Source organism: Marmota marmota, unplaced genomic scaffold (assembly GCF_001458135.2).
Source record: "Marmota marmota marmota unplaced genomic scaffold, marMar, whole genome shotgun sequence".
In the NCBI taxonomy this organism is placed as follows: domain Eukaryota; kingdom Metazoa; phylum Chordata; class Mammalia; order Rodentia; family Sciuridae; genus Marmota; species Marmota marmota.
The window spans coordinates 3,105,354-3,132,943 of NW_026000130.1; the positions used below are offsets into that span (position 1 = coordinate 3,105,354).

Consider the following 27,590-nt stretch of genomic DNA (forward strand, 5'->3'; position numbering starts at 1 on the left):
TAAGGAAGGGGAAGACTGATCTCAGAAAAGGCTGCTTCCTCTTCTGTTCCCAGGGGCGGGGATGCATCTCCAGTCGGCCAGGCTCAGGGAGGGCAGGTGGGACAGCACAAGGAATCTGAAGGGCTGTTCCTGTGGCTCGTGAGCTCATTTGTCGGTGCTTGAGGACCTTGTCCCCTTCTTTCCGGGTTCTGCCCTGGAGTGGGAACCCCTGACCTCTGCCTGGGGCACCGTTGTGTTTTGGAAGCTCGTGAAGGTAACAGGTGAGTTTCACAGATGGCGGTTCACAGGTCTCAGGTTCACAGACAGGAGAGATTTTGCCTTGGGAAGAGTCACACCTACAGCCTTACCCACCGATTTCAGTGACGATGAGGTGAGACTTTGGGTGTCGGACTTCAGAGTGGATGTGGGGATGGGTTCATTCTTTGGGACTCTTGGGGGTGGAACAAGTGTATTTTGCGTTCGAGAATGGCATGGATTGTTGGTAGGGCCAGGGACAGAGCGCTATGGATCGAATTGTGTCTCTTCAAAATCTGCATGTTGAAAGCCTAGCCTCCGTGGGGACTGTGGGTCCTTGGTAGGTAATTAAGGTTCAAGAGGCTCAGAGGGTGGGACCCTAATCTGATATGACTGTGGCCTTTTTGGGGGGTGGTACCAGGGATTGAACTCAGGGGCCCTCCACCACTGAGCCCCATCCCAGCCCTGTTCTGTGTTTTATTTAGAGACAGGGTCTCACTGAGTTGCTTAGGGGCTCGCTGTTGTTGAAGCTGGCTTTGAACTCGTGATCCTCCTGCCTCAGCCTCCGGAGCGGCCAGGATGGCAGGCGTGGGCCACCGTGCTGGCTGACTACTGTGGCCCTTGAAGAGAGGGAGCTTTTACGTTCTCTTTCTGTTTCCCTTCTGCTGAGCCGAGGCCCTGCCATCTACAAGCCTGAAGAGCCCCTCCAGGAGCTGAACTGTCCAGCAGGCTGAGCGTGGACTTCTAAGCCTCTAGAACTTTGAACACAAATCTGTTGGAGCAACCCTAGATCTTTAGTTAGGACAGCCTGAGCCTGGGGGTGTGGGGGTGAGGGTTGCATGTTTGATGCTGGGAGACCCCTGAGAACTGTCTTGCTCCAAACATTCCTTTAGTGATCCCAGGACCATTCCAGAGTGGGACAGTCCTGTCCTGGCCTTAAAAACACCAGCAGGTGTTACGTCACCTCGATCCCCAGAAACTGGAAATATCCCCCAGTCGTGCCTTCCTGGGGCTTTGGTACAAAAATCCCACAGATCTTATTCTTTTTCACTTGTTTTATTAGCATCAATATATACAAAGTGGAAAATGACTTCATCTCATTATTCTAGCTTACAAAGTCGGTTTCGATTTTTTATTCTGTTTGATGATAAAATGAAAATGAAAATCTCCCGGGAGAAAGCCCACCTCTGAGGGTCCCAAACACTCTCAACAGCTGACCTCAAGTGACCCCATGTCTCGTCAAGGACATAGGAAGGTCATGCCCTTTGACTCTGCCCCCCATGGAAAGGCCGTCTGAGCCCAAGGCTCCTCTCTCTGCCTAAAGCTACCCCATCCCCCTCCCAAAGTGCCCCCCTTTTATCACCCTCCCGAAAACATTGCCACTGCTCTCCCTTTTGGGCTGCTTGGCAGTCTTTAAAGCGATGGGCCTGACGTTCTGTAAGCTCTCCAAGGAGCTGACTTCAAAGGATCCCAGTTAAAACGCATCATGGCATTAAGGAAAGACGGAGGCTCGTCGGAATGCTTGTGTCGGTTCAATAATCCTATCAAAAAACCAAAACCCAACACCAGGAAAGGTCCGCTCTAAGCTGCAGAGGGTGGAGGGTGGGCATTTGAAAGCACAGGGTGTTAGCGGCTAGAGACAGGGACGGCCTGCACGGATCAGCTGGTCATCGATGCCACCACATGCATCTGCAGAAGCTGGCGGGCTCTGTCAACGTGTGGCCCCACTGGGAAGAAGCCTCAGTGGGTCCTCGAGTTTCCCAAGAGTGTATCCTGGTCAAAAGTATTTAATTCCAATGGGTTTTTAATTTTGATCTTATGAAAACAGACGTAGGCGAACAGTGAATGAGCGATCTGGTGCGCATTTGGCACTGTGAGTGACGTCTTCCCTCCCCACAGGACAGGTACACATCCAGATGTTTCCAAAAGAGAAAAAAGAAGACACCAACCTGTCTTTTTGGTCGTGCTGGACATGGTAGAGCTCACAGGTCCTGCCTCTGGGCTAAGAGGAACTGGGGACCTGGTGACAGATACTGAACGAACCCAGGGCAAAGACGTTGATTGGCCTTCTGGACAGAAAGGGTCAGCGTCTTCTCTACCCTCCAGTAGCCAAGAGGAGACCTGCCTGCTCCCGGGGCAGAAGCAGCCTAGAGGTTTATAGGTAGTCCATCTTTACAGAAGGCGGATGTCCAGCTCTGGCCCAGCCGTGGTCTGTTCTGAAGTCCATCAGCCCGTTCTTCACTGCCGGGTCCCGGGGCTCAGGTTAGAATAAGCATCAGATTGCAAGACGAGCAAGGATTGGACTCTGCCTCTTTAAAAAGGGGACATTAGCTGTATTGCTGTCTTTCTCCAAAGGGGACACTGCTCACTACAAGTCTGGATGGTCTCCTGGGGGGTCTTTCGTAGCCAGGGTGGGCCCTGGGCTTGGGCAGGGGCTGTGGTCTCTCGCGGGCGTCCACTGTGGGGAGCACCCACGCAGGATTCTCTTCTGGCAGAAGGAAAACCTTGCCACCTCCGACCCCCACCGTGTCCCCCTGGATGAAGGTCTGGGCTCCTGCTGGGGGAGGACCTGCCCGCTCAGACCTGGCTCCCCGTCCCCCTCTGGACGTCTCCAAAGCAACTGTCCAAAGATGGACTCCCAGCTGTTCTCTGTGGGGCACGGCAGCCGGGAAGGATTTTTTCTTTCCTTGTTTGAAAACCAGCAGATTTAAGAGAGCGTGGGAGGGCGTCAAAGCCACCGAGCCCGTGTGCTGCCTGTCGGAGTCACATGATCACCGCTGGCTGCTTCTGGGTGGTTCCTTCCGGGCTGCAGCACAAAGACGGGATTCGACTCAGTGGCACGACCTGAACGTCCTCCTCCCGTCCTCCTGGACGTCCAGATGGGTCTGGCCAGAAGTCGTCCTTCCCACTGCGCACTTAGCCCTGGCCCCTGTTCCCACGCTCCCAGGCCCCTCCACCCTGCGGCGATACTTAAGAGCCAGCGCGTCCTCAAGGTAGCGTCCTTCTGTCCTTCGCAGAGCTATGCAGTCCGCCCTCTCCCGTTTCAAAGGCCGAGACGCTGCAGCACCCCCACAACAGAAGCAGCTCCCCTGGATTTCCAGCAGGCTGCCTCCTCCCCCCCATGCAGACTCTGCCGTCCTCCTGAGCCCGTGGATTTATTATCACAGCCTGAGACTGGCCCTGCCAAACAAGGTGATCGATTCTGGCACTTGTAGTGTAAATGACCTGCTCTTTTATCATTGAAGGAGTGTCAAAGGAAAGGACATTTTATTAACTCAATTCCCTCGCTCAATCTTCCCCTCACCCAGTGTTTCATTGGGACTCTCAAATCTCATGTCTTCTCTGAAAATTTTCCTCCGTCATTTATCACCTTTCTAGAAAGAAAACATTTTCTTATTTTGCCGGTGCCCAGTAAGGCCAGGGTGGCACAAGAGGATACTTACGTGACATCTTTATTTTATTTTTTTTTGGTGCCAGGGATTGAACTCAGGGTCTTGGACCACTGAGCCCCACCCCAGCCCTATTTTGCATTTTATTTAGCGACAGGGTCTCACTGAGTTGCTTAGGGCCTCGCTGTGGCTGAGGCTGGCTTTGAACTCACGATCCTCCTGCCTCAGCCTTCCCTGAGCTGTTGGGATGGCAGGCGTGGGCCACTGTGCCTGGCTTAGGGGACATCTTTGCTGCCTTCTCAAGGCCTGTGGGAAGGAGGAGATGAGGGCAAGAGCATTAGAAGCTGGTCAGATTGGAAAAGACGAGCAAACCAGAATGGGTGTCAGCCCTGTGCTAAAGTCCAAGGCGAGGTAACCCAACGAGAAAGACCCTTTTTGGACTGATCTTGGGACTTGGGTTTGGAGCCCACCTCCGTGGGCGTGGGTGTCCGAGACGCATGCAGTCCGATGCAGCCGTAGCGGGTGTTTTTGTTGGGGGGGCGGGGTTGGTGCTTTTCCTTCTTCTGCTGCCCTTGGCCGCTCTGCAAACCTCCCAGCGGCCTTCAGGATCGAGGCGGTCACTTGAACCCGGCTGCAGCTGCGATACCTGGAACCACACCTATTTCAATTTTAAATATAATAAATACAGTGAAGAAAACAGTAAATCTCCAATGAAGAGTCTAAGGAAAAGACAGCGGGCGCGGGGGGGAAGGGCTTCCATCAAATGCCATGTGGTCTCTGGATGGGCGTCCCCCGGGGTCGTGACTGAGGCGACGTCCGCAGGCTCCCTTCTCAGGTGCGGCTCCTTCAGATAGAAACCTCGTACTCTCTGGTCTCCTGCAAGAGAGGGAGAGAGCAGCACAGGTTTGAGAAGCCCTGGGTGGGAGAGTGAGGCCTCGATGGTGCCAGTTCTTAGGAATTCCTGTGTCCGTGCCCTTGACCTCGTGACCCCTACTTGCTTCTTGGGATGGATCATTAGCAAATGGCCCGCAGCAGGTGCGCGGACTGTGCTGTGTGCGTCTGCTCGTGTCTCTTCCTCTGCCCTTACCGTGGACAGGGCATGCCCCGGAAGCCTCTGGACCCCACTGGCTGATAAAGGACATGGGCAGCAGAATGAGCCCCCCAGATGGCAACCAGCCCACCCTAAGATCGCCAGCCAGCTGAGAGCAGCCTAAAACTGAGCAAATCCATGTTTGTGGCTCTGAGCTACCGAGTTGGGGATTGTTTTCCGCTGAGTATCCTGTTGGCTCTACAGGTCAGTGATACACCCTGCTCATCCATATGAGTGATCCAGTCTGTAAAACACCATGTCCAGGATGGTGTCAGTCTCAAAAGCTTCTTCACAGCAGAGGAAACAATCAGGAAGGTGCAGAGAGAGCCTCCAGCTTTGCCCTCTGCACCTCAGACGGAGCACTAATCTCCAGGGTGTACCAAGGCCTCAAAAACTTCACACCCCAAACCAAAAAACCCAATCCAGAAAAGGGCCAAGGAACTGAACAGGCACCTCACAGAAGAAGAAATAAAACTGATCCACAAACATATGAAAAAAGTTCATCATCTCTAGCAATTAGAGAAATGCAAATTAAAACTCCACTGAGATTTCATCTCACTCCAGCCGGAATGTTGGGGAAGATGTGGGAGGAAAAGGTACATCCTGATTGCTGGTGGGACTGCAAATTGGTGCAACCACTCTGGAAACAAGTATGGAGAGTCCTCAGAAAGTGTGTAATGGAGCCACCATTTGACCCATTTATCCCACTCCTTGGTGTATATCCAAAAGGGTTAAAATTCAGCATGCTACAGTGACACAGCCACATCGATGTTTGTAGCACCTCAATTCACCATAGCCAAGCTATATCCAGAAGAATGGATAAAGAAACTGTGGTACATATATACAATGGAATATTACTCAGCCTTAAAGAAGAATGAAATTATGGCATTTGCTGGTAAATGGAGGGAACTGGAGAATATCATGCTAAGTGAAATAAGCCAGTCCCCCCAAAACCAAAGGCTGAATGTTCTCTCTGATATGTTGATGCTAACACACAATAAGGGGGGTGGAGAACCCAGTTCACTGGATTAGACAAAGGGAAGGAAGGGAAGCGAGGGCGATGGGAATGGGAAAGACAGTGGGGTGGACTGGACAGAACTTTCCTGTGTTCATATGTAAACTCATGATCAGTGAAACCACCTCGTGCACGGCCACAAGAACGGGAAGCCACACTCCATGTCTGTCTGATGTGTCCGAACACACTCTACTGTCATGTGTAACCAACAAGAGCAAATAAGAAAATCATTAACACCCAAAAACCAAACAACTAAAGTGCCACTTGCACGGGCCTGGCCTTTCTCTGGGATCTGGAAGAAGATGCAGAGGGTCCAAAGCAGCCTCTGCCCCTTCCTGGTGGGATGGGGATGTCCCCATCTGGTATGGCTGCACCTGGGGTAGCAACCAAGTCAATCTCTCCAGTGTTCACGGAGCGTGTGGAGCGTATCCTAGGCCCCGGTGAGGAGCAGGGAAGGCTAGAAGTCACAGGCTCAGCTTGGCAGTGGTCACCATGTTGGTGGAAGTCTCTGGTTCCTGCTGGGCCCACACTAATGAACAACCACATCTACACTTCGGTCCGGATCTAAGGTGGCCCCTGCTGTGCCCACCTCCTGGTGTTCATGCCCCTGTGTGGTCCCCTTCTCTGCCGGGTGAGTGGGCCTGTGACATGACTCTAGCACAAGGACGTCCCTCGGACTGTGACTTCTGTCTTGGGAGGAGGGACACTCCTGCTGTAAGCTGCTCTGTGGAGAGCCCTTCCCCCCATGCCTGTCCCTCCTCCCCAGGCCTTCAGGCTCTCTTTGGCTCTGGTCACTTGCAGACAGAGCTGGTCAGCTCAGCAGGGGACTTGGCAGGAGTGGGACAAGGCCACTGGATGTGCCTCTGCCAGTTGCAGGTGCGGGGACAGGAGGCAGGAAGGACGAGCTACTCACCCCGGTCTCATAAATGGGGTTGTCAAACTCGGTCTCCACGGTGATCTGGCTGTAGGGGTGGGAGTACATGAGGGGCAGGCGGAGGCTCGAGTAATAGCGGCACCTGCGGAGGAGGGGACGGCGGTTACTTCTCTCCGGCGGAGACCCAGACACAGAACAGCTGGCGCCCCTCCGGGACTGACAAGGGGTGTGTGAAAACCGCCTCTCGCAGGTGGCTCACCCCAGCTGTCATTTATTTGTCTGCAGTCTCCCCTCCCCCGCATCTTGAGCTCCGCTTGGGTGGGCACGGTGCACCTTAGCCGCTGGCTGCCTCGGGGCCTTTGCACGTGCGCCTTCTCTGCCTGCATCCTCCCCTCCCACAGACCGGCTGGTTTGCTCATGATCACACCCTCAAATTCTTGGTCAAATGCCCTCTCAGTGGGGCCTCTGCTGCCTACTCCTTAAAAACCATCTCGACCCCAGAGCCCTTTTCTCCCTTCCCAGTTCCTCTTCTGTCCCAACGCACTGCATGCTTCTCTGATGTGCTCCGCCTGCTGTCCCCGTTGCCCGCTCGCCGAGGACCCTGATCCCAGAAGGCAAAGACTCGGCTTTGTGCCGCCCAGAGGCTGCCTGGCACAGAGTAGGCGCGCCCCGGCTGTGACTCTGGAAACTTGGTGATTGGACCGCGCGGGGGAATATCTTCCCTCTCCACCAAGTGCAGGCTAGCGGCCACCAGCACCAGGGACAATGGCTGGTCCCCATCTGATGACCACCGTGTTATTGTTGCATAAGCGTGCGAGCCAGTGGATGGTGGGATGGGTGAGTCAGTGCACCGCGGTGTGTACTGTCCGTGTCCCCTAAGTCCCTAAGTTCTCTGGGGTCAGGGATGGTGTCTGTCCCCTTTGCTGCCCACCCGGAGGCTGGGCAGGTGCCCAGGAGGCCACCGCGGGTGCCTCTGCCCTGGAGCGGCAGGTGGGATGCGGAGCGCCGCCCCTCCCCCTCCTACCTGGTGACATAAATGTAGGCTCCGCCCAGCAGCAAGGAGATGAGGAGGACCGGGATGAAGATGGCCAGGGCCACGTTCCCGCCTTCCAGCGACGACTCTGCTGCCGCTTCTGCTACTGAACAAGGAAGCCACTGAGGCCCGTCTCATGCCCCCCACCCCGGGTGCCCGCTCTCGGGGGCGACCCCGCCCTCCCGGTGCTGCGGTCCCCAAGAGGCTGACGCCCCAGAGCCCCAGACCCCGGAGGGCAGAGGCAGACACCAGGGGCCCCGGAGCCAGACTCCTTCTGCCGTGGCATGGCCAGAAGGGCCACCAGAATGGCAGCTGGGATCCCGATCATCTCTGTGCCATCTGGGGGCTGGATGTGGGTACACTTGGGCTAGAATCCAACGCAAGGGAAATCAGAGAAGTGGAGAAAACCCCAAAGGTGGTGACCAGGAGGGCAGGTTCCCTGGACAGTCCATGGGGTGCAGAGGAGAGAAAAGAGGGGCTGGGCTGTGACCCTGGGTTCAACCTCATGTGACAAAAAAACCAAAACCCAAACCAAACTGAGCCTCAGACAGTTGCCCGGGCCCAGGGTCAGCCACGAGGTCTCTCCCGGGAGCTTCCAACCCTGGAGCCAGCCTGGGACCTTGTCACCCCCAGCTGGGGTCCCTGCCAGCACCACTCAGGGACATTTCAGCCCAGGGGAGGGTGGGAGCTGCTGGGGAGCTGTCAGGCTGCAGGTGGAGGACACCCCGACTGAGAAGACCCCTGGGCTTCCTCCAGAACCTCTGCTGCCCATTCCTGGGCCACCCTCTCCGTGTCACCTGGGGGCTCCCACAGCCAGGGTGGTGGCCATGGCAAGGACTAGGGCAGCTCTTTGGGGCATTTCCCAGCACGGCTTGACAGGGGACCCAGGTGGCTTGAGAGCCTAGGCTGCAGGGCCTCTCCGCCTGCTGCACGGTCACGTCCAGCAGAGCCGAGCTGTCCTCCAATCTATAACCCATTAACTGCCACTTTACAGGGTCTGAAAAAAATCAATCCTAATACAGCAATAAATGCGCGAGCACAGAGCGTTACAAGGTGCTCATGGTGTCTGAGAGCCCCCTGGGGGACTGTCACGATTCGCTGGCTGGCAAAAGGCAGGCCCGGAGCCCCGCTGGAGAATAACAGCGAGATGTGCCCCTTATTTTCCAGGTGGAGGGCCCCATACACCCTCCTCCCGTCACTTATGGTGGAACCCTGGCTCTGCCTGCTGGGATTAGAATGGGGTCTGTTGCAAGGAACAGCAGCTCATGACATGGCATCCGCAGAGCCCCAGACACTACGTGACCTCATTATTGTCCCAGAGCAAACGGTGGCTCCAGAAAGAACAGCAGCAGCCGCGTAATTGGTGGAGACATCTACAGAAATGCGACAATAGAGGTTTTCCTAGGGCTGGAGTGGGAGGTGTTTGTACCCAATTGAACAGAGGCAGAGGAAAGAGAGGGACCGCAACGGAAAAGAGCCCAGCACCCTGCACGGTTTTCAACATCTGCTCCACTTTAATAAAACTCACTTGGGGATTTGTAATGAAAGGACAGGGAGGCGGGGGAATGTTGGGGAAGAGAGAAAGGGAGAACAGACCCTGGGACTGTCCTGAGCTCCCCCTCCCTGCAGAGGGCAGGGGGTGCTTGGCTCAGCAGGGAACGGGGCTGAAAGGTCACAACGGGGGCTTAGGGCTGGGGACGCCCAGTATTGAATTTAATTTAATATTTTTGCCTTGTTATTGTCACGTAGAGAACTGGTATCAATTCCCTCCAGGTTGTATTCAGGATAAGTTGCAATTCTAATGACTTGCTTTTCTTTATACATTCTTTCTATTTTTTTTTTTTTTTGGTACTGGGGATTGAACCCAGGGGTGCTTAAGCCACCAGCAGTTTCTTAAAATATTTTATTTAGAGATAGGGTTGGAGTTGCTTAGGGCCTCCCTGTTGCTGAGGCTGGCTTTGAACTCGAGATCCTCTGGCCTCAGCCTCCTGAGCTGCTGGGATGACAGGTGGGCCCCACTGCCCCCGGCCGCTCCTGTTTCGGAATCACCTTTGTTAGTGTGAAGGCGGAATTAGTTATTATGTTTGTAAGTATCTGGATAGAGATATTCACAGACCTGCCCCGGTTTTCTGCTATTAGCTTGATGTATTGAGTGTTTTTTTTTTTTTCTCGTACTGGAATTGAACTCACCTTCTAAAGCGTGTTCAAAACTGTCTTGATTAACTGCAAGAGAAATTGGGAGGCATCAGTCAACGTCAAGCAGATTGGCTCTGATTGCATAAAAGGAAACCAAAAAAAATCAGACATGAAAGTGTGCTCTCATTTATCTTGGGCTTCTGTACGCAGGGGAGCACTTCCTTAATTTCCAAGGGAAGACGAGACAGAGTAAAGACATTAGCCCAATAAGAGTGATAATGAACAATTACTCCTCACCCTGTGTCTGGTATTGTGCCAAGAGCTGTCCACACGGTGCCTAAGTCTACCCTTACAGCGGCCCCACTAGGTAGATAACTGTTACACCACCATCTTACACGAGAGTCGAGTTTCAGAGATGTGCAGTGATTTCTCTGACGTCACACAGCGTCTAAGAGATGGTGGTGTGATTTCAACCTGGACTGCTGGGCTGTCTCTTCCCTGTGCTCTCAACTACATGGTGAGGGCTCTTGCATGGCTTTCATGAGACATGGTGAGCCTCGAGGCCCTTAGGTGACATCCAGCGGCCGTTTCCCTGCTTGGCATGCTCATCTGAGTCAGCCCAGCCCATCTCCTTTTCATCCCGCGTGGAGGGATGAGGCTTGGCCCGCCGTGGAGACTGCTTCCAGCCACTTTATTCCTAGAGCACCTGGCGGCCCGGGAGACGGAGACGGCCCTGGCCTAAAGGAACGTGGCAGCTGAGCCCCCCAATTTTCCATCCAAGATGGGTGCTTCTTCCCAGGGTGCAACTCCCCAGAGGTGAGGGGCTTCAGGGTTCAAGGCTGCAGTGGTAGGGGCCGGCAGGCCAGCGGAGGCCGCGGGCTTGGCGACAGGCATGTCCCACCCGATCCAGAGACCTCCTGAGGAGGGGTGGGCCAGAGTTCTCATTCCACGGCGGCCCCAAGACTAGCGGAAAAGCTGACTGGTCACTGGCCAGCGCACTGACTGGGGTGTGTCCCCAGCAGCTCACGCGGTTGGAAGCCAGTCCTCATACCTGTGTCCTGGTGTATTTGGGGGTGGGCTTTGGAGATGATTAGGTTAGTTGAGGCCAAGAGGGTGGCCCTCCCTGTGGCATTGTGGCTTCGTGGGAAGAGGTTAGAGACCGGAGCTGGCACACATCCCTGACTCACCACGGGATGCCCTGGCCAGATGCTGAGCAGATGTGGTACCAAGCTCACGGACTTCCCAGCGTCAGAACCACGAGCTGAACAATAGACTTCTATTCTTAATAAGGTTCCCTGCCTCAGGCCTCTTGTTAGAGCAACAGAAAACGGATGAAAACAGGTGCCCTGCTAGATTCACCAGGGCCAGCCGCCCGCCCCTTCAGAGCAGCTTCAGGGGCCCCGGGACTCTTCTTTACCTTTACAGACAGGCAGGGGCCCGTTCCAGTGGGATGGCTGTCCCAGGATGCACCGGATGGTCACTTCGCCCATGAGCTCAAAGCCTTCGTAGCACATGAAGGTGAGGGACTCGCCAGGCAGGTAGAGTCGCTTGTACAGGATCTGGTATCCATTTTCAGGCAAGCCTGGGTTGTCACACGCCAGGGACTCCTCCGCTGAAACGCAAGCCCCGGGGGGCTCTGATGAGACGGTGCAAAACAAAGGTGGTGACACCGACCCCGAGCCCATGGGACCCAGCTGTCACCTGGCGGCAGGCCCTCTCCAGTCCACCTCACGTCGACCGGTCACCCGTTCCTCAGGCTTTGCTCTCTCCCACCTCCGGGAACAAACTGAGCCTGGGCACGGGGTTGTGAGTCTGGGTTGAACTCTGGTTCTTTTGCTTATTAGCTGTGTGACCTGCGGCAAATGGCATAACCTCTCTGATCCTAGGTTTCCTTATCAGCACAACTGGGAATAATAGTACCTATCTCACAGGGGTTTGGAGGATTAAATGAGATGTAAAGTGCTCAGGATGTTCTTGGAATGTTAGCCATTCAGTAAGCAACAGGTGGCAGTGGTGGGTAATGAAGGGATCATCTTGCTTCTCCTCTGACACCTGACCCACCCACCTAGAGCATCCAGGTCTTGTCTTTCAATACTCGTCCTCATTGCTCCTCCTCTAGGAAACCTTCTTGGATGCCTCCCGAGTCATGGATCTTTCCTTCCTCCCTCCACCCAGTCTATGGTATTAATGATTGATTATGGTATTGATTATTGATCATGGTATCGATCATTGATTATGCTGTTGATTATTCAATGAAGTGTCTGCTTCCCTTACTGGATATGAGTTTGTCACACTGTGTTGGAAGCTCAAGGCCTGGGATACAGTAGGAGTTCAATCATGGCCTCAGCGAATAAGCTCCCGCTAGCACCTGTGTCTGTTCTCTCCAGCTGCAGACACGAGGTCCGGGGTGGCCAGAGAGTTGAGCCTGCAGGTGTCACCCACCCAGGCCCAGCAGGGGACGCACTCCTTCTTCGCCCCTAGGTGGACGGACGACCAGCAAACCCGCCCCATGCCTAGGACTACAGGATGTTTAAGTTACAGTAAAATCTCCCCCAGCATGAGAGTCACCGTCTTGGCCAGTGAGTGTTGGGGACATTCTCAGTGATGCATGAGCCATCTCCAGAGCTCCGTCTTGCACACCTGGAGCTCTGCATTAGGCGACTCCCATCCCCCCTCCCGGCCCTGGCTCCTCTCTTCTGCTTTCTTCTCTAGGAACTTGACGGCCTCAGGGACCTCAGGGACAAGGTGTCACATGCAGTTGTCTTTTGGGGACTGGCTTACTTCTCTGAGCATCATGTCCTCAGGTTCATCCTTGCCGTAGCCCATGTCAGAGTTTTCATCTTTTCTTGGGGGGTCCTGGGGATTGAACTCAGGGACACTCACCACTGAGCCCCTTCCCAGCCCTATTCTGTGTTTTATTTAGAGACAGGGTCTCCCTGAGCTGCTGAGGGCCTCGCTGTGGCCGAAGCTGGCCTTGAACTCGTGATCCTCCTGCCTCAGCCTCCTGAGCTGCTGGGATGACAGGCGTGCACCACGGTGCCCAGCCAGGTTTCCTCCTTTTAAAGGCTGAATAATGCACCGTGTGTGGATGGACCCCATGTGGTGGGTCCCCCAGCCTGGGGACCCTCAGTGCCTCCTGTCGGCTCACATGAACGATGCTGCTGCAGAAAGACCTTGTGAGTCCTGCTTTCTTGTATGCACCCACAGTGGACCTGTTCATCCATGTGGATCCCACTCTTAACCTTCCCGAGGACCTGCCGGATCCACCCCCACGGGGGTCCCACGCTCTACCTCCCCCACCTGTGCTCCTGGGTCCTGGTCTCTCCACGCCAGATCCTACGCAGCTCCTCCTTGGCGGGGGCCTTGCTCTGACTCGAGACCTGCCATCCAGCAGCACCTTGCACTCGTCGGAAAGACGAGACGGAAAGGTCTCCCACCAGTGGCTTCGGATCGCCCCTGGTAGTGCTACTCAAGAGAGAAGGTTCTAGAAGTCTCCTGTGGCGTCTGAGTGATTCGTCGGCAATTCCCGGGGTCTCGCCCCTGCAGACCCCCGGTGCAGATGGAGCAGGGGCCGTTCCCACCCCACCCGATGACCCGACGCTCCGGAGAGGACGTGGCTCCTGCAGGTTCAGCCCCTCCTCCTCCCACCTCCTGCTCTGTCTCCGGGAACCAGTTGCGTTTTGCCTACTGGATGCGCCACCCACCCCCGAGTGTAGCCTGGGGAGCCCCCTCCCTGGCGTGCCCTCTGTCCTCCTGTGCCCAGGTGACACGGGGGACCCACGACAAGACAGCCCTTCATGGTCCCCGTCTCCATCTCTTCGAGGGTGGGTAGGGCCAGGACCTGCTTTTAACCCAAAGAACATGTCAGAGGCTCTGGGACATCATCACGTGACGCGGCTGTAAGACGGTCACCCTGTCTGCCTAGGAGGCCCTCTCTACCGTCCTGGGTGAAGCACCTGGCTGTGCAGGTGGCCTCTGGCCAACAGCTTGTAAGGAAGGGAATCCTGCAGACACCCCGAGGATGGAGGTGGGGCCCTCCCTGCTCCACCCTTGGGGGAGACCCCAGCCCCAGGGACTGTCCTGTGAGAGATGCCAGACCCCAAGACCTGGCTCAGCCATCCCAGGCTCCTCGTCCCCGGGACCGTAAGATCACACACGTGTGTTGCTGGAGGCGACTTATTCTGCAAGACGAATCTCAAGGATCCCCTCGAGATCCAGGTCTGTCCACCACGGCACAGATCCCAGTGTCCTTGGAGCTCTGCTCTGTAACGGGCACAGGCCTCCATCAGTCTGTCCCCACGGTCTTTGGTCCTCTCTGCGCCTCTTTCCCGTGTTCATGCCAGGAGTCCCCAGGGCCCAGGACAACATCGGCTCACAGCAAGCTCTCATCCGCCCAGTCAGCAGGTGTTTACTGAGCAGCTGTTATGTGCCAGCCCAAGGTACCGACCAGAGCACGGAGGGGCACAGAGGGACTTAACCCAGGGCCCTGGAACCTGTGGGTGGGAGACGCACTGTACACAGGCCTGATCGCGATCTTCTCCCTGTGACTGTGACCTGCTGCTCACTCTTCAATGTGTGGGACATAAATCCAATAGTTACGGAGCTTTTGCAAACCAGGATGTTTCACGTGATAACCCAGATCTCTGGCTTCTTCTGAAGCGTCAGGGGATCAGGCGATCCTGGGCACGCGCGGCCTCCGGCAGTGGTCGGCTGGGGCTGAGGAGCGGCCCCCTGTGTCTCACAGAGTCGGGCCTGGCCCTGTGGGCACTCAGCCCAACACCCTTCCAAAGAAGGAGCCAACAATCGGGTGGGTGTTGTACAGCAGTCGTCACCACTGAGGAAGGATCTGGGCTTGGCTCTCCTGGTGGGGGGTGGGGGGTGGGGCCTGCTTGCACCCTGAGCTGACGGGTTTTCTTTTCTACACCAGTGACTGTCACCACCAGGAGCCAGGAGCTATTTTATTCTCACTCTCAAGATCCAGGGAAGGGATGGCAAAGGGGACTGTCCAGGGCCCTGGGCTGCTGGAGGTGTGTCCGGCCTGACAAGGAGGATGGGCCCTGCAGGAATTCATGCGTTGATGCAGAATGTATTTCACACACACTGACCGCAGGCCGGGGGAGTCCTGTAGAGAGGCCAAGGTCAGAACGCTCCCTGTCCTGCGGAGCGCAGGGTCCAGGTGCTCCGAGTCCAATCAATGTGTAAACAATTTGATTGAAAAAGCAAAAGGCATGTGCTGTTGGCCGGACTCAGGAGACCCCGGTGTCGGCAGGAGACCCCTGGCTTAGCTGAGGGGAGTGACTAAGTGAGGGGAGGCGAGTGAGGGTCAGGATGTTGCAGAGCCTCTTTGGATAAGACTCCTGGGCCTGCAGGGACTGGCAAGGGGTCACCAGCCCTGCAGAGTGTGCCTGGGCCATGGGTTGTGGGACGGGAAAAAAGTTTTCTTATGGCCTCACATAGAGTCCTGATAGGCCATTTCATAAGCAGGTGGGTTGTGTCCTTTTATACTGAATGACGGCAGGATGGGGCCAGAGCTCCTGTTCTAAAGATTCCTCTACAAATCCTCTGAGAAAATCCCTGAGCCCCAGACCAGCTGGGCTCACTGCTGCGTCTTCAGCAGCCTGGCATACAGTAGGTGCCCCATCAATGTTTTTTTTTTTTTTTTTCTTTTTGGTACAAGGTGTTGAACCAGAGACACTTAACCACTGAGCCCCATCCCGGTCCTTTTTATTTTTTATTTAGAGAGAGGGTCTCACTAAGTTGCATAGGGCTTTGTTAAGTTGCTGAGGCTGGCCTCAAACTTGCAATCCTCCTGCCTCAGCCTCTCGAGCTGCTGGGATGGTAGGTGTGGGCCACTGTGCCCGGCTCCAATCAGTGTGTCTTGGATGATCTTGCATGAACTCAATTCAAGGAGGGTTCTAAAGTAAACGTGCTTGGAATCCAGTGTCCATGGCCCAGAGTCAGACCTTGGTTGTGTGTCTAGGCACACACACTGGGGGCAGTATGCACCACAGTGTCGAGGAGTTAGAGTCCCTGCACGACACTATCAAGTGCATAAATCTCTGAAGTCAGGGATTGGCGGTTTGGGCTTCTTTTTTAGTCCTACTATGACTCTGCAACCTACTATGTGCCAGATCTGAACTGGGAGCTGGGTGGAGAGTGGGGAGTCGGAGAAGGAAGATTTCTGTTATCCCAGAACTCAGTCTAATGGAGAAGAGTGAGCAGTTATCATGGCGATCCAGTGTGGTGACATCTCTGCTGAGGGACCAGCACAGGGGCAGGGCGTCTCCTCCTTCTCTCCCTCCCTCTGGGCTGCAGGATGCTTCCTCTTGAAACCCCCAGAGAAGGAAAATCCTGTAGCACCTGCAGTGCGGAGAGTGACCAGCAGGTGGCAGTGTTACCCAGCAGATTTCCAGGTACCTTTCCTTGGAATTCTCTTTCATGAAGTCACCGAGATTAATGAACACAGCAAATATTTATTGAGCACCTATTATGTGCCAGGCACTGTTCTTGTCCCTGAGTATGATGCAATAACGAGCGAGATAGACATGGCTGTACCTTTATGTAATTCTAACAAAAATTCATTCACGTATGGTATTGTATGAATTGATCCCGGGTGCCTGCCCTGTGCCAAGAGGACACAGAGTGATGAAGGGTGAGTGATCAGTCCTGGATGTGGAGGGGGAAATGGTAGTAGGCCCAGGCGAGGCGAGGGTGTGGGTCCCATAGCCCCCCCTGGCTGAGCGCCAGAATCTCCCGACTTACCCAGGACCTGGCTCTGCCCCCTGAGGTCAGTTAATCAGGCCCCAGGGCGCTCTTTTAAGAAATTCCCCAGTGGGCCTGGATAATCCATTCATTAATCATTTAATGAATTCATTTCTGAAACATCGGAACATCCATCCTGTATGGGATGACTTGCAGAGATCACCTCTGATCCTCCTCGCCTCCTCAGAGGGAGGGACAGAACTGGCCAGAGTAGCCACGCTCACCGAGAGCGTCCTAGGGACCAGACACCATTGGGAATTTCCCATCGAGGCCCTCAATTCATGATCACAGGGACCCCAAGACAAGGCCATTACCTCGTCTTGGTGAGTCAGTGACTGGCCGAGCCAGGTTCACAGGCACCTGGAATCTGTTGTTCCTGCACCATGCACCCATTTGACAGACGGGGCCACTGAGGTTTTGGGGACTCATGTGTGAAAAGTCTCCAAGAAGGTGGTGACTGAGCTGTGTGTCTAGGATTCTGGGCCTCGCAAGTCGGTCCAACTCAGCTTGGATCCCAGCGTAAGTGAGAGTGTGAGAAGGATTTCAGATGGACTCACTCCCCGGTAGAAGCAGCTCTCTCTGAGTGTGTTCCTTCAGAGCCCCGGAGGTGGCAGGAGAGGGATCCAGAAAGTGGCCTGAATTTACAACTGGAGACCTGGGTCTGCTGTGTGACCTTGGATGAGTCGCTTTATGTCTCTGGTCTCCATTTTTCTCATCTGCTCAATAGACAGGGCTGCGCCAACACTCGGAGCTTAGCAGAATCGTGGGTGGGCAGTAGTATGCCCCCACACCCCGAAATGAGGTCATCCCGGGTGGGTTTTCTCCATCTTGACATGATTGGCATTTGGGGCCGGGTCCTTCTTTGTGGTGGGGGCTGTGTCCTAGATATGGACTGCACCCCGTTTCCACCACCAAGGATTCTCTAGAAATTTCAGGACCAGGGTTCTCTGACCACCACCCTCTAAGGTTTTGACACCTCTATGGTAACTGGAGTGACGTCATCCTGCGCTCTCTGGGGAGTCCTCTGACGTCTTACAGACAGAAGCGCAGCCTGCCCCTTCTGCTCTTCCTCCCGTTTCCCTCTCTGTAAGGAAGAGATGCTCCTCTTTAGAGGACATTTGAACAAAGTGCTCAAGATGAAGCCGTGACTGTCACGACTGGTTTGTAGAAGACCCCGTGAGTCATGCAGCACTGGAACTCTGTGGGAATTGGCACCCAGCGTTCATTGAGCATCTGCTGCATGCCGGGCACGCCACTGTGAGCTTTCAGGCCGGTGCTCAGCTGTTAATCCTCTGGAGGAGGAAATCGGCTTGTCTGAAGCCACATAACACCACCGGTAAGCAGCAGGGCTGGGGTGTCACCGGGACCCGCTGTGCTCTGTGTCCTGTGTGTGTAACGGTTTTCTCTAATGAGGAGCCCCTCTTGTGCTTAATCCCCAGGGTCCTCCCGAGTTTCTCTGGGCTTTGCTTTCTCAGAGCTCAGTATTTTTCTAAATGAAGATCGACACTCAGCAGCCTCCACTTGCTGGCCGAGGGAGGCCGACGGGGGAGGCTTGTCCATGAGCCCCGACCGCGGCCGCAGTCTGGCCACAGCAGATGGGGGCTCGGCCCAGCTGCGACATCCTTATACCCCGAGTTCAGGGCGCTCTGTGAAGGGCCTGGGAAGTTTGAATGCCATCCCAGTAAGTGACTTTCGTGTCTGATCCTATGAGCTCTCAACAGATGGCTGCGATAAGCCGCAGCATGTGCCGTGAGAGATGGTCTCTAGGTTCTGTGGGAAACACGGTCCAGTCCTGGGGTCAAGGAGGACTTCCTGGAGGAGGTGACCCAAAGATGGATTGCTATTTCCCTCCTAGGCCTGTTTCTCCTCCCTGGTTCCCCGTAGGCCCCGGGCTCCGTGAGAGTGTGGATCATGTCTGCCTGCTTGGCCATTGCCGTGTGTCCAGGGGCTAGCATAGTGGTTCCCAAACTTTGCCCCAGGGCACCCTGGGGTGCCACCAGGCACTCACAGGAGGGCGATGAGGGCTTTCAAAACTTTTGAGGGACACAGGGACATCCGTCAGACCCTTGTGAACTGCTCCACGAGCTCAAGGTCATCCCCAAGTTCACCCAGGGACAGACTCTGGGCAGAGAGGAGGGGCCCGGGAGGACGCATCCCTCCAGGCCACCCCCACCCACGTCCGCCAGCCTTGCCCACCTGCCCCGTCACCCCCCAGGCCATGCCAACCAGGAAGGACAGCTGCGGTCACAGCTCTCAGGACCCCGTCCTGCAGCTCTGAACGTTCCTGAGGGAGCCCAGGAGCCTCTAGGCACCTCAGATCCCAGGTAGAGCACCACCAAGACGCAGGAGGTTGAATGTTGTTCGCACCAACTGCCTTGTAAGTGGGCCACCGGGTGTGTGGGCCCAGGGACTCGGGTCACCAGGGCATCAAGCGTGGGGGCCTCAGTTTTGATGTGGCTGCATACAGGAGGCGCCTACTGAGTGAATGAGCTGCTGCCATTACCCACTGTGTATCTCAAGGGTTCCTGGAAGCCCACAAGTCAGGGCTTGGTCCCAGCTTGGTGCTGTTGGGGGACGGGAACCGTGAAGAGGCGGGGCTTGGCAGGAGGCTTTAGGTCATGGGGGCGTGCCCTCGGAAGGGGCGTGCCCTGGGAAGGGGGCGGGCCCACAGCCGCCTCCGCTCCCGCGTCCTTGTGCTGGGGTAGGAGTTTCGTTCCACCAGGTAATGCTGCTGGAATGTGCTGCCACAGGCTCCCGATGAGGGGGTCAATCCATCATGGACAGGGTCATCCCCTAAAGTAACGGAAGCATACCCTGCTCCACAGACGGTATGACTTCTTTTCACAGGCAAAGGCTCTGAGGCCAGAGAGGTCAAGTTACTTGCCCAAAGTCACCCAGCAGAGCTGGGGGTGTGTCCAAAAACCTGTCACAGGCCCCTGTCATCCCCTGTCACCCTCACCTGTTGCCTGCAACCCAGCTGCCACCACAGGGCAGCTTCTCCCGCCCCTGGGAGCCCAGTGAGCCTCCTGACACCCGCTTGACTCTCGGGCTCATTAGCGTCTTTTTTTGTCGGGGAGCCTCTAAGTGCCTGCAGATGGGGCCCCGGGGAGGGAGGCCGCTCGCTGCTGGGAGATCTAGGAAGACCGGGCAGCCCGGGAGGGTCTGGGGAGGCTGCGTCTCATGAGCGGAATCCCTTTTCCTTTTTAATCAACGGCAGCTCCGCTTGCTGTGCTCCAAACACTCTTTTGTGTTTAGCGGCTCATCCCTGGGCTCTGACGCTGAGCTGCTACTGTGGCTTCTGGGGACACTTGGGGTGGCCATGGGGAAGGTAGAACGTCATTCCTTTCCTGATGCAACTCAGAACCACAGCTGCTCGTGGGCTCTGGAGGTCGGAAGGCAGAAATCAAGGTGGCAACAGGACTGTGCCCTGAGACCCGTGGGGTCTCTGCTTCCGGTAGAGGCCGGCAAGGCCGGGAGCTCCTGTCTCTGCCTCTGTCCCCGCGTGGCCTGGCCCAGGCTGAGTCTCCACGTGCACACAGTTTCCCAGCCCCTTCCCCTGCCTCCTTTTGGGACAGGGCCTTACTAGGTTGCCCAGGCTGACCTCAAACTCCTGGGCTCAAGTGATCCTCCTGCCTCAGCCTCCCCAGCAGCTGAAACCACAGGCCCCACCCCAGTGCTTGGCTCTCTCATAAGACACTGGTCACTGGATTAGCTACCCCACCCCTCAATATAATAGGACCACATCTTAATTTTGTCACACTTGCAAAGAAATGCCCTATTTTTATTTTTGTGCCCAGTATTGAACTCAGGGGCCCTCGACCACTGAGCCCCGTCCCCAGCCCTATTTTGTATTTAGAGACAGGGTCTCACTGAGTTGCTTAGCACCTTGCTTTTGCTGAGGCTGGCTTTGAACTCGTGATCCTCCTGCCTTATCCTACCGAGCTGCTGGGATGACAGGCGTGGGCCACCGTGCCCAGCAGGCCCTGATCTTGATAAAGGTCACAGTTATGGGGTCAGGACCCTAACCCAGCCCTTTTGAGGAATACCACTCAACCCATAACAGAACCCGAAGGGTGTGGATTCCCTTCAAGCGTTGGGACTGCGGAAGGAGGTGTGGCCGAGGCTCAGGGGCAGGGCCACAGGCTGAAGTCTCTTTGGGATGCCGTGTGTGAGTTTGTGCCCCGACCGTCAGCCAAGGCAAAACGAGGTCGGGGTCAGGGCTGGTGTGAGTGGCAGTGGACGTGGAGGGGAGAGTCCCAAGTTTGTGTCTGAGGGAGCGTCGTGACCTCCACCACGTCCCCCTGGGCCTCAGATATGTTCACAGATGCACACACACGCCAAACATCCATGCACACTCACGCACAATCACGATATATGGATGACACGTGTCCCACGCTTTCTGTGCACAGTGACTATCGTGATCTGCCTTCCTCTCTGTCACAGCTTGGAGGCTGATTGTGCCCCCAAGGCCCAGGTGATGCGGGCTGGTCCCCAGGGGCTGCTGTGGGGAGGGGAGGTCCCTGTGCAGTCACTTGACTGTGACCTGGCTGTGTCTATAGTGGGGCTGTTCGCAGCACCCTATGTGAAAATAGCAGCATCACTGACAATGTCTACCCCACAACTACTGGGGAGCACTGCCCCTTCTACATGACCCTGTGCTTTCTTCAAGCAATGGCGTGACTCCTGAGAGCCCAGCAGAGTCCCTAGGAAAAGATTTAAAGAGCTCTGAGTTTATATCTGACCCCCACTGTTAACTCGCTGTGCGACCCCAGGTAGGCAATTACCCTCTCTGAACTTCAGCATCCTATTCTTCAAATGAAGACCGCAGTATTACTTGAGGAAGAAGAGCGGGGACTGGGTGGGTACTCTGTATCTTTACGGTAAATGTTACAGTCCAAGGGCCCTGGTCCCTGCTGGCCACGGTGGGGTGGTGGCCATGAGGATAAAGACCCTCCCTACAGCAGAAGGCCACCCCCAGCCCTTCTTGAGAAGCAGCCGGTCTGCAGCTGCGCAGGAGGCGGCAGCAGCCGCCGGGACTCACAGACGCAGTGGGGCAGGCGGGAGGTCCAGATGGGCGTCCCGGTCTCGCGGCTGTAGCAGGTGAGGAGCGAGCTGCCGTCCAGCACGAAGCCCGGGTTGCAGGTGTACTGGATGGTGGTGCCCACCAGCAGCACGGGGTCCGAGATCAGGCGGGTCGAGTGGTCCACCTCCCCCGGGTCGGTGCAGTACATGACTGCGCGAGAGCACATCAGACCGAGAGGCGTCAGATCGCGGCTTGGCCCAGAGTTACAGAATGTTCTAGAAAATTTCCGAAAGGGGCATCTCTCGTTGAGCTAAAGGAGGCTGGAGACTGGGCCAGGAGGAAGGAGACCCGGGTGTAAGGCCTCTTTTAGGAACCTGTCTTAGGATCTGCACGGGGCCTCAAAGGTCTATGGGTAAGGCCATACATCCCCCCATTACTTGTTTAAAAAGGAGGTGAAGCAAATCTTTTTTTTTTTTGTACCACCCGAAGCCCCCTTTTAAAATATCTTTTTAGAGAGAGGGCCTCACTAAGTTGCTTAGGGCCTCACTAAGTTGCTGAGGCTGGCCTCAAACTTGCCATCCTCCCACCTCAGCCTCCGGAGCCACTGGGATCCTAGGTGTGCCCCACCTGGCCTGGCAGCCGTGCAAATCTTTTAACGAGGGAAGTGCTAAATATGGGCAGCCACCTCAGGAGGTCCTGAGTCACCACTGACGGGAACAAAGCAGGGTGACTCCTCTTCACAGTGTTTGATTAAGATGAAGCAAGAATCCAGTACTTCTTTAATTAAAGAATCAATACAGACAAAAGTAAAACAATAAACCAATTAAGAAGGAGTGAGGTAGGCAGTATGTATGGGGTGGAAATACCTCCATTTTTCTGAGTTAAAAAAAAAGAAAAAAAAAAACAACAACCCAGGACAGTTGCTGGGCAGTTGGTACAAATCCCTCCACAATAAAATGTCTTTGTAGCTATTGATTCTCTCTCTCTCTCTCTCTCTCTCTCTCCCCACCTTTTCTTTCTCTGTCTTCCTTCCTTCCCTCTTCCCCCACCCCTTTGTCCATTGCCAGAGATCCAGGTCATAAGGGACCTTCTCTTTGTAACCTGCCCCGGCTGCCCGCCTAGCCAGCCTGCTTTGCTAGTGGGTGCCCACGGTCTGGCTCTGGGCACTGCCAATGTCAGGAGGGTCGCTGGCCCCAGAGAGGCCTTCCTAGGGGCGCCCACTGTTCTGGGGGCTCCCTGGACCTCATTTCTCTAGAAGGGAGGCGGGCTGGGGCCACTTGGTGGGTGTTCTCCGCTCGGGTGGGACCTCGAGGGCTGGCCCGGAAGCAGAACCGCTCAAACACAGACTCCAGATTTTAGAAATGAAAAATCTTAGATTTCAAGTAATTTAAAAATTTCTCGACTCGGATTGGAGATTTTTCTCGGCAAAGATGAAGGCGAGCAAGAAGTCGTCTCTACCGAGGGCTGGTTTATGACCTTCCCAAGCCTTTAAGGTGCTCCGGATGGCGGCGGGGCCGTGGACCACGCTCATGAGCTGGTCCAGGGGAGCTCGTTCCTCACTGCTTTATCTTCTGTCCACATGCACACGCGCGCGCACACACACACACACACACACAGTTACGGGACACCCAGGACAACCCACTCGCTGGTTCTGTGGGCCTCCTGCAGCGCCTGTTCTGCCCCTGCAGTAAGGACACTTTCTGGCAGCGGTTATGATAGGGAGTTTATAGGGGACCCCACGTCCCTTCCCGATACCTTTTGTTCCCTCTGCCAACCCCATTTCTTAGCGTGCTCCTCTGATTCAAGTCGTGTTCAAGACATGCTGGTCTATGTGTGTCCCCAGGAGTCCGGCAGGAGGCTGGGGACTACAGCTTGGCTGAGGAGGTGGGAAGCCAGCGGCCAGGGAACCAGACATTAAGGCAGAGACCAGGAGCGCTTCCTTTTCCTAAGCCCCCCTTCCAGACCCTAGAGTCAGCCGTGGTCACCTGCCTGGTCACTCTCCTGCAGAGGCAGGGATGGTGAGCGGGGGGAAGGCATCCGGAGCCCCGGAGCCTGGGAGCCAGGCTCGGGAGGCAGTCAGCTCCATGAGACGCAGGGTTAGGAGGGGGGCTCCTGTCTGAGGGCGTCCCAGGCTCGTTTTCTCTGCTGGCCCAGGTGTTTGGAAGACCTGCGTTTGGGTGCTGGTTCTGAACAGGCCGCATGCTCCTCTCACCGCAGTCCCCACCACTCCCTACTGTCTCACCTCCAACCCATTCCACTCATTTGCACATCTTCCAGGCTTCTGAGGGCCGAGCCTGAGCGCTCACCGGGACCTACAAATCAGCATTCGTGGAGGGGAGGGGGCGCTGAGCCGATAAACAGGGCAGGACTCACCACCACCGACTCAGGGGAAGGAAACAAGGGGACTCTTACTTTTTTCACAGAATGGGGGGTCACTGCTCCAGCTGAGGTCCCACTGACAGGTGAGGGTGTCGCTGCCCACAATGTCGTAGCCCGGGTCACACTGGTACGTGATTCTGGCCCCCCTCACCAGCTCCGTGTGGGAAGTGGTCTTCCAGCCGTTCTGAATCTCGGGCAGGTCTGAGCAGGAGTCATTCCTTGATACCTCTTCAAAACAGAAACAGCATCCTTAGAGGGGACGGGGCCTTTCCGGCTCCGGATACCCGTGTCAATGTTGGAAGAAACAACAAATCGAAGAAATACCCTCACGAAAGAAGCAACACTGTCTGAATCCCCAGAGAGGCGGCCACTCTTTTCATAGGGAGATTTCACCACGATCCCTCCCACAGACCCTGGGACTGACTGGTGGAAACTCTTGGTTTGATAAAACCAGCTTAGGATATGGAGCCAGGCAGAGCCTAGTGCTGCTGCATCCCGGCCGTTGCTCCTCCCCGGGTGCCTGGTTCCACAGCCACCAGGCAGCATCCTGTGGATTCCAGGACCTGCTCATTCCCAGAATGCATTCTCTGTGGTCCCCACCTGAACTGAATGGGCCATTGCAAAGGTGACCAGGCGGGGCTGGCACATACACAGAGGCTGTCTCCTCGCTCTCTCTGGACCCCTGGCTCCGGAGAGAGCAGCTGCCCTGTGGTGGTGCCCAAGCAGCCCTCTGGAGCAGTCCCCATGGGAGCAACTGAAGCCTCGCACCCACTGGCCCGTCACGTGTCTGAGCCATTGCGAAGCAGGTCATCCGGCCCCTCTGGAATGACCAGGACCCTCCCTGACCTCATGAAGACCCCCAGGCAGGGCCAGCCAGCTCAGGCTGCTCCTCATTCCACAGACTTTGTGAGATAATGCCTATTGATGGCTAATTTGGGGTAGAATCTATTACACAGAAATCGATTAGCAATACATTCAACTTCTTCCTCTCTGGCAGTCGGTGCATTTGGTGAATCAGTAAGACCTGTACTGAGGGTTTTTTTTTGGTACTGGGAATTGAACCCAGGGGTGCTCACCCACTGAGCCACATCCCCAGCCCTTTTTATTTTTTTATTTAGAGACAGGGTCTCGCTGAGTTGCTGAGGCTGGCTTTGAATGTTCAATCCTCTGGCCTCAGCCTCCCGAGTTGCTGGGATGACAGGTGAGCACCACCGTGCCCAGCTACCTTAAGATGATACACATTAAGATAAATGCTCATCTATGCAAACAGAAAGGATTATTAGTATATTCCTCTAGTCACACTGCATGTCACCAGGGAGCACTAACCATGCTCCGGGAAATTCCACTGAGAGCTTATTCATTCTCGTCCTCCCTTGAACCCTTGTTCCTACGGTAGTGGTCCGGAGCCCACTATTACTATCTTTGCGTTGTTGCGCACACCGCCAGCCTCGGAGAACGGAGCCCTTATGCCGCGTAATTAATCTGAAGTTCCTCTGTGCTTCTGGGGCAGGTGAAGCGTCCCCACTGTCTGCCGAGAGCCGTCCCGAGGAGCGGGCTGTTCCTGGGATTTCATCACGGCTGCATTTGGAGAGCGGAGATCTCGATCTCGTGGGTGTCTGCTGGAGGGAGGGGCAGGGAAATGGCTTCCAGCACAGCCTGGTGGGGGGACAGGGGCCTCTATTTTTAGGCCTTTGAAGAATCAGCCGAGCCCTGCATTTGGAACACAGCTGCAGAGGCTGGGTGACACGGAAGGAGGAGACCTGGGCAGACAGGGACGCGGCTTTCCTTGGATCAGATGCTTTGCTGCCGGGAAATCTGGGCTTCTCTGGTGTCTCAGCGTGAGCCCTGCGCCCACGCCCTCTGCAGGCCCCCTCCTCCTCCCTGGCCTTTGTCACATAGGTCACTTATGCAGTTGCTGCCACCATAATGCAGAGCTGGGGCCCAAATCTCGGCCCCTCTGTTTACTAACTGGGCGGCCTGGGTTTGGACACTTCCCTTTCTTCGGTTCCCAGATGGTAGCCCAGGGACCCGGGTTCAGGGATCGGCCGGTTTCTCCACCCACCAACCTTCCATGGAGGTTCTAGAATGATCTGTCCCTGGTTATAAGAATGAGAAACTGGAAACCCTCTCTCTCGGTCCTCTTTCCTTGAGAGGCTGCGTGGCTCCTGCCACATCCATCACCCGCTCTGGGCGTCACTGTTGTCATCGGTAGGTCAAGAATCAAGACCTGTGTGCTGTGTGCGCCCTAAGCTGAGCCTTGTGACTCCATCTACCTGTCGGACTAAGGTCCTGTGGGCACCTCAATAAGCACCAAAGGTCTGAAGTCACGCTTTCAGGTTCACGGTCAAGATGAGCACCAAAAAGAGGTGGCCCAGTCACCACATAGGCACCACTGCCCACCGGCCCCTTGTTCCTGGCAGACATCACTAATCCATCCTCTGTTAGCGTCAAACCCAGACCCGCCGATCTTCAGTCCAGCGCTCCAGACCGCGGCTGCCGTGTGATTGCAGTTGGCCGACAGCATAGAGCTGGTTTCTCACCCTGTGGTTTGAGGAATCAACAGGTCCCAAGTGACCAATGTCTCTTTAAAGAGCACTGCTCCTTCCTCCGTGCTTTTATATTACTTGGCCACAGGCACTGGGCAAAGAACAGCAAGGGCATCCGTCTGTGCCAAGGAGGTTTGGGAGGTCAGAGCACTCAGCCCCGGGGTCTTTCTGGAAGCATCCAAGCAGATTAAGTCTTGGCCACCTTCCAGAGCTGGGGTTAGGACTTTAGGTAAGATGAGGAGCTTCAGTGCTATCTAGAGACCGTCAGACGGCTCCCCTGGATGAGAGCTGTGTCCATGTTGGTTAAATCTAGACCCAGGGAGCAGACACCTCTCCCACCCTGTGACAGGCATCACCAGTCCATCACGGCATCCTTTCCCCTGGCTTCAGAGGGGACTCTTCTGAGTGCTTTTCTACAGGGTCTTCAACTGAAGCAGTCACTGACAATTGATCAGCATGAAAATGAAACAGAGCTCTGTAGACCATTCCTGGGAGGTTAATGGTGTTTCTTTAACAGAAACAAGAACCATGGAAACTCTTCTCTCTCTCCACCTCCCACCCTCTCTCGGGTTACCCAAATCCATCAGGCTGCGTGTCTCCTGGGAAGCATCCCCACCATCCGTGCTAGCCCCTTCTGCGCTTGACCTTGACATTGGGGTTAATGGGATGACCTCTCCATCAGGGCAGGAGAGAATTCTGTTCATTCCCAGATCCCGGTGCCCAGTGAGGAACCAGCATACAGGAGATTTCAAGAGATTTTGGTGAGCAAAACTCTCTGGAAATCAGAGATAGCACATTTCCTGTGAAGTAAAATTGTGTGTGTGTGTGTGTGTGTGTCCACTTGTCAACTGTAAAATGTCACACAAGTCTAAGTTTCAACTTCCATCAGCCTCCGATAGAGGGGGACGTGTGCCACCAGGCTGACCGTGGTTCCGGAGGGTGGACTCGGCACGGGAGGGGAGGTGGGCACAGCCACCAGCGCGTCTTTCAGCCGGGGGAGGGGAGGTCTAAGGAGGCAGCCTGAACCCAGCCACCAGCTGCCCCCCCCAGCTGGCCCGAGGGCACCTGGCCCGACAGCCATCTGAGCCCTCCCCTGATGCGCCCGATGG

The 27,590-nt window shown here is 55.6% G+C and overlaps 1 protein-coding gene across 1 annotated transcript in view; it reads right to left on the bottom strand.

Moving 5' to 3' along the window:
* Window positions 1–1,284: 1,284 nt before the first annotated feature.
* The window catches only part of Sez6l (seizure related 6 homolog like), a 60,334-nt gene continuing 34,028 nt past the window's right edge, over window positions 1,285–27,590 (bottom strand). The window contains 7 exon segments of the mRNA XM_048784885.1: window positions 1,285–4,499; window positions 6,642–6,744; window positions 7,627–7,738; window positions 9,826–9,858; window positions 11,189–11,383; window positions 21,575–21,766; window positions 23,969–24,163. Coding sequence (XP_048640842.1) covers window positions 4,470–4,499; window positions 6,642–6,744; window positions 7,627–7,738; window positions 9,826–9,858; window positions 11,189–11,383; window positions 21,575–21,766; window positions 23,969–24,163 — 860 coding nt within the window. The 3' untranslated portion in view covers window positions 1,285–4,469.